The 11,994-nt window shown below is 35.4% G+C and overlaps 1 protein-coding gene across 1 annotated transcript in view; it reads right to left on the bottom strand.

Moving 5' to 3' along the window:
• Positions 1–1,892: 1,892 nt before the first annotated feature.
• PDE8B (phosphodiesterase 8B) overlaps positions 1,893–11,994 on the bottom strand; it is a 48,122-nt gene continuing 38,020 nt past the window's right edge. Inside the window, exons 17-22 of the mRNA XM_015812690.1 lie at positions 9,586–9,784; positions 8,609–8,826; positions 6,300–6,435; positions 3,811–3,978; positions 3,003–3,132; positions 1,893–2,014 (exon numbers count right to left, since the gene is read on the bottom strand). Of these exons, the coding sequence (XP_015668176.1) occupies positions 1,893–2,014; positions 3,003–3,132; positions 3,811–3,978; positions 6,300–6,435; positions 8,609–8,826; positions 9,586–9,784 (973 nt within the window). The remainder of the gene's footprint in view (positions 2,015–3,002; positions 3,133–3,810; positions 3,979–6,299; positions 6,436–8,608; positions 8,827–9,585; positions 9,785–11,994) is intronic.

Genomic DNA, 11,994 nt, shown 5'->3' with positions numbered 1-11,994 from the left:
GCACAATATAAAATATTAGTTAAGTAGAATAATGTTTGAGTAATAGCCAAGTTAAGTGAAGATTGTCTAAGCTCATGAACTTATTTAAAGAATGCTTCTATTTTAATGAAAACTAGAAATCACAGTACTGAAAAAAACCCCTCAATTTGTTAGAAATAGCTCCTATGTGATCTCAATTTAAATCAATGGCAGTTGTTTAAAAGCAGACTTTTCAGTCATTGTCCAGTGCAAGCCCATCATGTTTTCCACTATGTTTAAAATAAATGTAAAAATATTTGTGCTTTGGCATCTAATGTAAAAACTTCATACTTGAATGAGAAAGTTACATTCAGTACATGAATCACATCATTAGGGCTACATTATTTTAGTTTTTTAAGTACATATTTTTAATATTAGAGATTTCTGCATTCAGCATATAAGTGGCTTATGATCTTAACACTAAGGTCTTTAGAGTAATTGCTATGGCTGCAATCCAGGACATCAAGGCACTGGGGTTTCCTACCCCTCATAGAGGGATGAGCATCCATTTCCCTTCTCTAAGAAAGAAGGTTGGAGGCCTTTGTATGGGTGTCAGTTCTGGAGATTTTCTATTAATATGGCTCATATATTACATAATATATAAGCAGGATTTATTTTATTTACGACTCGTGTATAAAGCATCTGTCACTTTCTGCTCATAGGATCTGTCCCAGCAATTCCTCTTCTAAGCATATAGATGAAATCTGGAACTGTACAACATCATAGAGCATGACATACTGTTGCAGATGCAAATAAATGTTTTAAGATGGAGTCCTAGTTGTTCATTTTACTACTTGTCTAGACTTTCATATATGGCTGATATATTACCTATTTCATATATTACCTATTAAAAGGCAAAGAAAAGTATGGGTTTGTTTAATTTGTGAATTTGTATTAACTACAGTTTTCTAAAAGATTAGTTAACAAGCAAAACACATACAAGGATTTCTTGTGTGTAAAAATCACAGTGTGCAGCAAGTCCTCACAGTAACAAAAGGCCAGTGATGGAGCTATCTCTGTGCATACAAACTTGCTCCTGATAATGAAATCTGCTAGGAAGCCTGCATAGGGAGAAGAGCTCCACACATAGGCAGTCTTGAATCACAGTAATCATAAATGTATAAATGAGAACGAAGTCCGACAGATCAGCAATTACATTAAGAAAATATTTCTCATTCGGTGGGTCAACACGTATGCTTTTTTGCTCTACTAATTGAAAGCAAGCAAGCAAATGGATCCTTATAAGACTGACTAGCTATCTGAAGGTAGAACTCTGGCTCCCATGGCTGTGGCAGGAGGAAACCCAGAGATCTGCAGTAGATCTTGAAAGTAGATACAATGGGAAATGAGATATCGCCATGTTTGAGACATTAGGATCTCTTTGGGTGAAGAATTCAAATGGGTTGCTCTCAGGGTCAACAAAATGACCAGTATATAATGTAATACATACTTGCTATGAACAAGGCTTTTGTAAAATAAACTTTAAATTAAATATTGTTTATATTTTTTTTCAAAGAAGCTACTTTTTCTTGCTTGATATTTTATGTATGGTATATAATTGATTTTGGCTCATAAATTAAATATAATTTGACAAATTATAACCATATTATAAAACTACCCTTAAAAGGATCTATTATTCCACAAAAAACAGGATAGCTTTTATAAACCAGTTCTTGTCTCTAAATTATCTCCTTTATTTAAAAAAAGCCCATAGTTTTATAGAATTTTGAACTCTTTAAAATTGAGAAACAATATTTTTCTCCGCATTTCCCAGTTGGTTACTTCATTGTGAAGGAAATTCTACCCTTCTTGGGTCCATACAAGTATATGGTTCACAGTGTACGTGGTAGGCTATGATCTTTCTTTTGTTCTCTTCAGCTTCCAAGATTATTCTCTGAAGGGAGATGAAGGCTCCTACACTTTGATTCATCTAATATTTTCCAGTGTTTGTAGTTATTTGCTAGATGTTGCATCAGACCAGGTAGATATGCAAATGCTGAGAGATACAGAGGGATGGGGTGGGGGAAGCAATGCCATACTTGTTTTAAAAGCATGAATAATTTCTGCAGTCTTTCAGCCTTTGTATGCTTAGGATAAACTGTTAGCATTATACAAAGAATCATTTTATATGCCAAGCAGTAGCACAGCCAGGTAACTTAACCCTTCTCTTCAAAGTTTTTCCTCCCCCAAGTATACCTTACAACAGAACGTGGGATATCACTTCAAGTTTAGAGCTTTAGCTTTTTTGCACATGTTCATTAACAAATTTATTCCATCATGCCTCTGACATAAATTCATTTTTAAAAGTACATGAAAATTTATATTTAAACATTTGTGAAATTTTGAGAATTCTGATTCATATAATTACATTCCAATTCATTTACGGAAGATGCAAATCCACTGAGTTAATTTCGGATTCCTCCAACAATGAACTCTTGCTGTATATCACAGCTTTCCACATTGTCCTTGCCAGTTATCAGCCTTCTCTGGCCATTGAGCATGGCCAATCCTCATTGAACTGGTTTTCACCTCGCACCTATATTATCTGGGAAACCATGCAATTTTTCCTAATGATATTTGATAGTTTCATTTTGCCTTTACAATAACTCAGTGCTTCTGCCAGATTTAAAAACAAACAGCTGTAGAGTTAGAATTGTAGAATTGTTAAATCCCATACAGCTGTCACTTAAATATAATCTCTCTCCAGGCTAGCCTTTTAAAAATAGTGTTAAAATAACTTTAACCAGCATGAAACGCTAAGCTTTTTTTTTTTCAGAAGGCCACACAATCATTGGGAAGAATTCCCCCCTTCCCCCATATTCTCTTGCCAGAACAACTGTGTCTGGCTAGGAAAAATCCTAGTCAGGCTCTAAATAACGGGAAGGTCAAGGATATTCTTTAATGCATAAGACCTGCTGGACTGCTTGGCAAAATAATAAAAAATGCATTGCTCAAAAGGGAAGAGGAAAAATGGAAATTCTTACCATCCCAAGCATCAAACATGTCCATTATAAAGTAATCAATGAAGGATATCTGAGACTTAGGGATGCTGCAGGTATTTCGATCAAATATGGGCATCACAACGGGTAGGCCCTGCTTCTTTTCTTCATCAGTCTGTGGGGGGAATTTTTCAACTTTACAACCAGGATGAAAATTAACAAAAATAGATCAACGGTCCATTTTATACTTAATTATTGGGCTACAACTGATCTAGCAAAGAAAACTTATATAACTCAATGAACAAAACTGAGTTTGTTGGCAACTGAAAATGTAATCCTAAATGAAACTAGATCTATTGTCTTACTTTTTATAAGGGGAAATAATGTGGGATTGTTAAATCATTGTCTGCTTTAACCAGACAAGATAAAGATAAGAAAAACACATGTAAGAGTTCATGTGCATGAAAAATAGCATTTCACTTCTTATTTAGGATTATTTTACTCTGCTTTTCTTACACACAATTCATATCTCAAGATTAAGACTAGAATTTGTTTTCTCAGCATTTAACATGTTAGGAGCTGATGTTATTGCTCTGGCATTAGAGTCTACTCTTATAAGATGATTGAGAAGCAGATTGTCCATTTTAACATGATGTTAATCACCCAAAGTAAAATATGTAAGCAGGGCACCATACAAATAGAATAAATTAAAAGCTATTGGGGAATAATAGTTGTTCAGTAACACAAATAAAATTATTACATTAAGCTTTTCATGTTAATCTGATTACTTCAGAAGCATTAGCTTTTAGAATGATAAACTAAAATGTTTTTTTTAACAATAGTAAATTCATACCTGGGCAAAATATTCTTCAGAAATTCTCCCAGCCCATTCAATACACAATTCTAGTGGACGACATGGATTTGCAACATCTGCACATTTTATCATCATGCGCTTGATCAGAGTTTGGTTATCTGGAAAGTTCTTGAGACTGTTTGTGTATTCACAATCACTACTATCATTCTGGAAAATGGATATTCATAGTGTTGGTTGGCATTACAGCTCATAGTCACTATATAATATTACCATAATAGTCTGTAAATATGCAATATAAGGAAAACTACATAGTCACTTGGTGGTTTTGGCTGGAATTCATTGAGAATTGAGAATTGAACAAGTGAAGAAGTTGCTTTCTTAGACTTATGAGAAGGTACAATACTTTTTAACTGAAATAGTGTACTGCATTTATGATTTTTTATTGCTTTGTGGGGCAGAGTGGTTGTATGTTATTGTACAATCCTCAGGAAACTGATTATTGGGTAGTCTCAGAATTCAGTCTAATGAATTCAAGGTTGTTAGACAAATATTGTAAACCTCAATTTATTGTGGTGACAATGAATCAATGATGAGGGGTTCCTGTTTAGATGTGGGTGTCTTTGGCCACTGATTTATTCTATATCTTTATTCCACTATACTATAAACATATCTGTATCAAGGGTCACAACATCTTGAAGTATTTTTAATAATAAAATATTAGCTGCATACTCTACACTTATTTCATTCAGCCAATTTATTTTTATACGTACATGCATTGGCTCATAGCTGTTAAATGCTCAACAACTATAGAAAAATAAAAAATCCTATTTGAAATTACGCTGTATAAAGCTCCAAAATATAACACAATTTGCTTTGGTGATGCCTGAGCACAGCATCCCTTCAGAGCTTCATTTTGAGAGAAAGTAGCCTCCATACTAGTAATTGTGAAGTGAAGAATGCAAGTTCCTTTGCTTCACCTTACTTAAGTCTTTGACTAATTCCTATGTGCCAAAAAAACTTTCCACCATTGTTGGAACTGGTGATCAAGGTTTCAATTATACAAAGAGCAAAGTATTATAAAAACAATGTAACAATATATTTTATAATATAATCAAAGTAAAAGTATAAAAAGCCATAGATTTTTTTTATACTGTATAGCAGAGCAATAGCATTTAGACTTACATACTGCCCCATAGTGCTTTACAGCATTCTCTAGACAGTTTACAAGTAAGCATTATTTGCATGTTGTCCCCAACAATCTGGGTCCTCATTTTACCAACCTTGGAAGGATGGAAGGCTGAGTCACCTTCGAGCCCCATCTGGATCAAACTCCAGGCTGTGGGCAGAGTTTGTCTACAATACTGCACTTTAACCACAGTCCTACCAGGGCTCTTGTATTTGTACCCTTCTGGCACTTAATGCATAACAACTATGCTGGCTCAGGAATTCTGGAGTTGAAATTCACAGAACGTAAACTTGCCAAGGTTGAGAATTAGTTGTGTAGATTTAGGTGACTCCAATATGAAAAATATTGTAAAAAGTATTTATTGCAAATTTTTCTCTAGCTCTTTGTATATTATTAGAAATCTTTCCACATGGATATTTATATTAATACAGATATGAAAGTAACTCTCCCAATTCCATAGGAATATAAACATGTAAATCCAAAGTTTTTTTATGCCTTCATTACTATATGCGAACAGGTGCATATTTGAAAGAATGTAGTGTTGAAGTTATTCTAAATAAAATCTTAGATCTATACACATTGCTAAATTCATACAAATACCAATCTTCAATTAAGAGTACTTATATTTACATATCGAGTGATGGCAGTATTCATAGAAAAGAAAAGACCAGCATAATGAGAACACTCTGGTTTGCAAAAGAACTAAAAAACATTAGGCTGAACAATTTCAGCATTCAATGAATGCTATCTGACTGCAGAAAACTTTAAAAACCAAAGGCTCAGGTTTTATTTTGATTTTTTGATGGGGATTGGCAAAGATGGAATGGGGTGAAGTAGTTGTAGACCAACTTTGATCCATTGCACAATGCAATATTTTACTGCAGCAGCTTATTTCTTAGACCAAAATGTAAACTCCTTATGTAGCAACACCTCACTCAAAACTCTTAAGAACCACAGTCAGTCAGAAAGAGATAAAAATCTTCCAATTTATCCTGAGTTAAACTGATTACGGCTATTTTGTATGATCTCATGTATGGTTCACAAAGCCTTGAAACATTATTATTAATAATTTCCATGTTACTCAGTCTTTCCATTTTAATAAAACCTTTAAATTATGAAGAAGCATGCATTACATTAATAATTCAAAATACGAACATTAAAATAACATAAAAATAAAGAAGAATATACTCAGACAAAATTATGGGCACTTATGGTTGAAAAGAAATGCAAATCACCCTTGTTCCCATTAGAAAATTGCTGTCATATGAATGAAAGATGACCAAAACTGAAAAAAGACATCTGACTGAAATGCTTTGGTTTATTCACAAGGTCTGCTGCTTACATTGGAGTTGCTTTCATCTGAGGACATGGGCTTGATGATGCTGTTCACAAACTTGTTCACATGCTCAAAGTGCTTTGTCATTTCTGTTGCCAAGACCATGTCAATAATTGCTTGACGAAGAGCTCGATAATGATTTCTGAAAAGAGAAAGAGCAATCTGAGTAGATATTGGTAGAACTCATTCCTTTTCTGATTTCCCATGTATCGGGATAACATCAGCAAATCCATTTTTGATTATATAGGTATCTCCTTGAAGTAGAACAGTTATGTGTTACTAAAACACGCAATTTGACTGTGCTACAAGTGGACTTCAGCTTTTGAGGCCCATGAAAGCAGGTATTGAGGTGGTCACAAACTCAAGAGTAGGCTTCCTTGGGGTAAGGTGTAGCGGTACAGCTGCTTCATTCCACTCCTTTTCCCACCTTGTCTTTGTCTTCCTTTTATGGGCAAACAGGCTCCTTTCTCGGTTGCAATACATAGGACTTAGTTGTGGTCCCTATTCAACTTGGTCCTAAGTCTGTCTTGTAAAATACAAGTTGCCCATTCATTTATATTCATGATTTTATTTTTAATAAAATTTATATCCTATTGGATTTTAAATGTTGTTTACTTCACAATTCTGTTAACCTACATTATATACAGGGAATATTTATACAATATTGGACTGAGTATTTGTATTTCTTTGGGTATTATGACGTTGGCATTTGGTGTTATTTTAGTTGCTTAATTCAGGTAGTCCTTGACTTAAAACCATTTCCTGTGACTTTTTGAAGTTACGATGGCACTGAAAGAAAGTGACCTATGATTGTTTGTCATACCTATGACCGTTGCAGCATCCCCGTGGCCATAGGATCAAAATTCAGATACATGGCAACTGGTTTGTATTTGTGACCGTTGCCGTGTCCCAGGGTCATGTGGTCACCTTCTCTGATCCTCTGACAAGCAATGCAAATGGGGAAGCCAGACTCACTTAACAAATATGTTACTAGCTTAACAACTGGAGTGAATCACACAACAACTGTGGCCAGAAAGATCATAAAATGGGGCAAAACTCACTTAACAACATTGCTCTTTCTTAGCAATGGAACTTTTGGGCTCAATTGTGGTCATAAGTCGAGGACTACCTGTAAAGTAAAAATAAATTCACCATATTAATTTTCTGGAACCATAGTGCTATTGTGTTGCCTATGTCAAAATAATAAATTATACAGGTAGTCCTTGACTTAAAATAGTTCATTTAGTGACCGTTCAAAGTTACAACAGCACTGTGAAGTGACATATTACCATTTTTCACACTTATGACCATTGCAGTATCCCCAGGGTCACGTGATTTACATTTGGATGCTTGACACTTGACACATATTTATGACAATTGCTGTGTCCCAGGTTATGTGATTCCTTTTGCGACCTTCAGACAAGCAAAGTCAATAGGGAAGCCAGATTCATTTAACAACTATGTTATTAATTTAACAATTGCAGCGATTCACTTGGCAAGTGAAGTCATAACGTGGCAAGAAAAGTCATAAAATGGGGCAAAACTCGTTTAACAAATTTCTCACTTAGCAACATAAATTCTGGGCTCAATTGTGGTTGTAAGTCGAGGGCTATCTGTATACAGATAGTTCTTGACTTACAATGATTTGTTTAAAGGTAGTTTAAAGTTATGTCAGCCTTGGAAAAAGTGATTTATGACCTATCCTTGAAGTTAATGACTATCACACCACTCCCTCACAATTTAAGCACTGGTTGCACCATCCTGCAACTGGTTGCACCATCCTGCAGTCATCTTGCAGATCATAATTTGTGACCTTCTCTGGCAGTCTCCACTGAAGAGCATCAATTGGGAAGGCCAGATTCATTTAAGGATCATGTGATTCACTTAATCATAGTGATTTCCTTAATGACTGTGGTAAAATGGTCATAAAATCAGGGTCCGGTCATGTGATGACTTGCTTAATGACCAAAATTCCAATCCGAATTATGATTGTAAATTGAGAACTAGTATCTTTCCATAGTAGTTCGAAATGTATTTTCATATTAGCACATTACATTGCAACATATTTAATACACACTTTATGCAAACATACAATATATTTCCAAACTGAAAAGAATTCTGATACAGATATAAATGTGAATTTCTTTTAGAATCACATTTTTCAGATTTGGATATTCTTGTGAATTGATATTCATGAATGTCAGCACTTTGCTATATTACATATACCAAATATTGAAAGAGACTAATTTCACACCCTATGCACAGATGCAAAACTATTCCCAGGCTCAAATCCAAGAAAATTTGAAGAAACTAACCTGTTAAGATTTTTAAAAATGTTGCACTTGTTGTCTTTTGTTGTCAGCTGGAAGGCCAGAGCCGTGTGATGGCTTTCTAAGACAGCAGTGTCATTGTAGAGAACAGCCAATTCACTGCCTGCATTGCACAAAAAAGAGTTGGTCCGTCCTGGGTGATCTACATCATGTATTGTTGCTGCTATTAATGCAGCTACTTGGTCTAAATGATCAAGGCTTCCCTAGAAGGAAAAATTAAGTCTTGTGTCAATCATCAATAGGTTTGCATTCCTATATGGATTAATGTAGGCAATATATTGTTCTTCAGTAACATTTCCCTGTGGTGCTTCAATAGTTTATTTATTCTTATAAATGCAATACTTAGGAAAATCAGACTCAACTACGGTATATGGAATGCAGAATCACATTCCAGAAGTATTTGGAGGGCATGGCTACAAAAAATCAAGAGGGTGGACAAAATGGTACAACTGAAGCTCCACTTCTTTCATATATGCATCACAGAAACCTCTGGCTACACAGCTGCCTTACTGTATCCCTAGTTGTGTTGAAAATGCTGAGCAGGATTGGATGTCTTTGTTATGCCATCTCATAGTGATTTCTTGTTTTTGCTTATTCAATGAAAGATTCTGAACTTATAATTTGGAAAAGGCTTCCAGTTAAGGTACTTATAGGCAAGCCTTTTATTGTATTGTTGCGCAATCAAATTCTCAAACTGTTTGATCGTGGCAGGAAAAAGTCCCGTATCATTGTTCATTTGTAAGTCCCTCTTACTTTTCTCTAACTTCCATCTTTTATTTTACCAAAAGAAATTGGTTAGGAAAGAAAAGATGGATGCCTTTTCTTCAGCATTTAACCTAAATTTACTTTCCTTTGGTTTTCAAACCACTGCTTCTTAACTAATCTTTCTTCTTCTTTTTTATAAAATGAATGTGCTAATAATACTTGGAACAGGAACAGATAATTATCAGCACAAGCTGTACCTTAACTCTTTCTTTGCCCAGAAAAAATGCTGTAGCATGCAAAACATCTGCTGCGTGAGTGGAGTTATGGTAAGGATTGGAAGAGTGGTAGTTTGCCTCAATCACTTGGAACCAGGCGCGCAGCGTGGCTTCTGAACAGTTTAAGAATTCACAGATGCCAAAACGGGAAAATATTTTCAACCCCAGGTAAACTAATGGTCTGGAACAAAACAAGAGAGGAATGAAGAAACAAGGTCACTCATCACTGAACTTCTTACGTTGGTTACTGATAGTAGCTTTATTAGATAAATTACAGGTAGGTCTCGACTTACAACAGTTTGTTTAGTGACCATTCGAAATGACAATGGCACTGAAAGAAGTGACTTATGACCGCTTTTCACATTTAGACAGTTGTAGCATTCCCTTGGTCACATGGTCACAATTCGGATGCTTTGGCAACTGACTCATATTTATGACCGTTGCAGTGTCCCAGGTCTTGTGATCACCTTTTGCAATCTTCTGACAAGCAAAGTTAGTAGGGAAGCCTGATTCATTTAACAACTAACTGTTATTAACTTAACAACTGCAGTGATTCACTTAACAACTGTGACAAGAAAGATAATAAAATGGACCAAACTTCACTTAACAACTGTCTCATTTAGCTACATAAATTTTGGGCTCAATTGTGGTTGTAAGTCGAGGACTTCCTGTGTACTACCACTCTTGCTTCATTATAGAGGTACAGGGTCCCATTCCCCCAAAGATAACCAACTAAATGACAGCTGAAAGAAATTAGAGAAGGGAGGCTAAAGGAAAGAAATAAAGGCCCAAATTGCACATTATCTGAAATGTATGTTGGGTGCGTCCAATTCTTTTTCATATGTTAGGAGTTATCATCACAACTGCAACCATCATCTCAACTGAAGGATCCAGCAACAGTTTTCATTCTGTGCCAGTTGGCATCTGACAGGAAAGGAATCTTTGGAATTTCAGATGAGAGATTAGAAAAACATCAGGTACCATATTATCAATATACATTATTGCAATTGAAGGTACCCAAAATTCATGTTTAATGATAGGTGACTTAAAGAGAGAAGGGCAATAAAGAAATACTCTTAAATATTTTGCAGCTAATTTCAGTTGGGAATGAGCAGTTACAATTTCTTCATGAAATGAGAGAATACTGAGGTACAATTTAGCAGAAATAAATATGTGATTCTGTGTAGTTCCATCCATAAAAGTCACAAGTGATAGAAACATAATATATCTTGGTTTAATTTATAGATTTCAAAGAAATTGACCATGAATTTGTATGGGAATAGTTTTAAAAGACAGATTAAGCACAGCAACATTGAACAGTCTGCTTAGCAGTTATTCTATCCTTTCTGATAAAAAAAATCCATCTAAAAAGGTTTATGATGAATATGACATGTTTATTATGAAACTTCTTGAAACTTACATATGAAAGAAAATAGTTATATTTTAAAAAGTACAATATAAAAATGGTATTAAAAAGACTGGATCTGGGGAACTAAGATAGCATTAAAGGAATTTACTTTTAAGCAATTTATTTATTTGAAAATACATAGTATCAACACAGTATTTTAGGGAAGGTTTCATTAAAAAAAGTTTTGTATTTTAGAAAAGCTGTGAATGACAATAAATGCTATTGTGTACTACCCTAAAGTACTGTCAGCCCAGAATATCACATTGCTAACCAGACAATAAAACATTTTTAACTATGATATATACATTTCTATAAAATAATAAAATGATCAGATGGAATTAAAAAGGCTATTTTTAATATATTTAAAATTTACAAACCACTTGCATCTAAACGAAGAAGCACAGAAAGAAAAGCACATCATTTACAGGTCTTATTCTGTTGATATTTGTAATCCTGCCAGGGCTAGGTGACTGTCATGGCCCTGTCGAACCCTGCTTTAGAGGAAGAGGAGGAGGAGTTAGAACTAGTACATCTCTGGAACGTCCGGCTGTTCCAGGCCCCTCCAGCATTGGGGGAAGTGATCGACTGGATGGGGAGCCGCCTGCCTTCACAAACATGGGGAAGGATCAGGTACAGATGGGCAGCAGCGATGAGGGACAACAGATCCTCTTTGACCAGGAAAAGCTGCCTCTCCCACCTGATCCACGGTCCATGGAGAGTGGAGCAGAGGGAAACTCAGAGAAGGTCTGCAAGGCTGCTCATGAGGAGGTTGCCCTGCCCGTCCTCACAGGGAACACTTGGCTCAGGGTGATTTAACCAGAGGCCGGAGGAGGATATGTTCATCGGGAACAACCATTTGTCATGACATGCATTCCCCTGAGTTTTGGAAACCTTGACTCATAGACTCTGACTCGTGTTTCAGCCTTTGGATTTGCAGACACTGACTCTGGATTATGGTTTATGGACCTTGTTTTGTAAACTCT

The sequence above is a fragment of the Protobothrops mucrosquamatus genome, unplaced genomic scaffold (assembly GCF_001527695.2).
Source record: "Protobothrops mucrosquamatus isolate PMUCROS unplaced genomic scaffold, P.Mucros_1.0 scaffold107, whole genome shotgun sequence".
Lineage (NCBI taxonomy): Eukaryota > Metazoa > Chordata > Lepidosauria > Squamata > Viperidae > Protobothrops > Protobothrops mucrosquamatus.
This window is presented reverse-complemented; position numbering and strand designations above follow the sequence as displayed.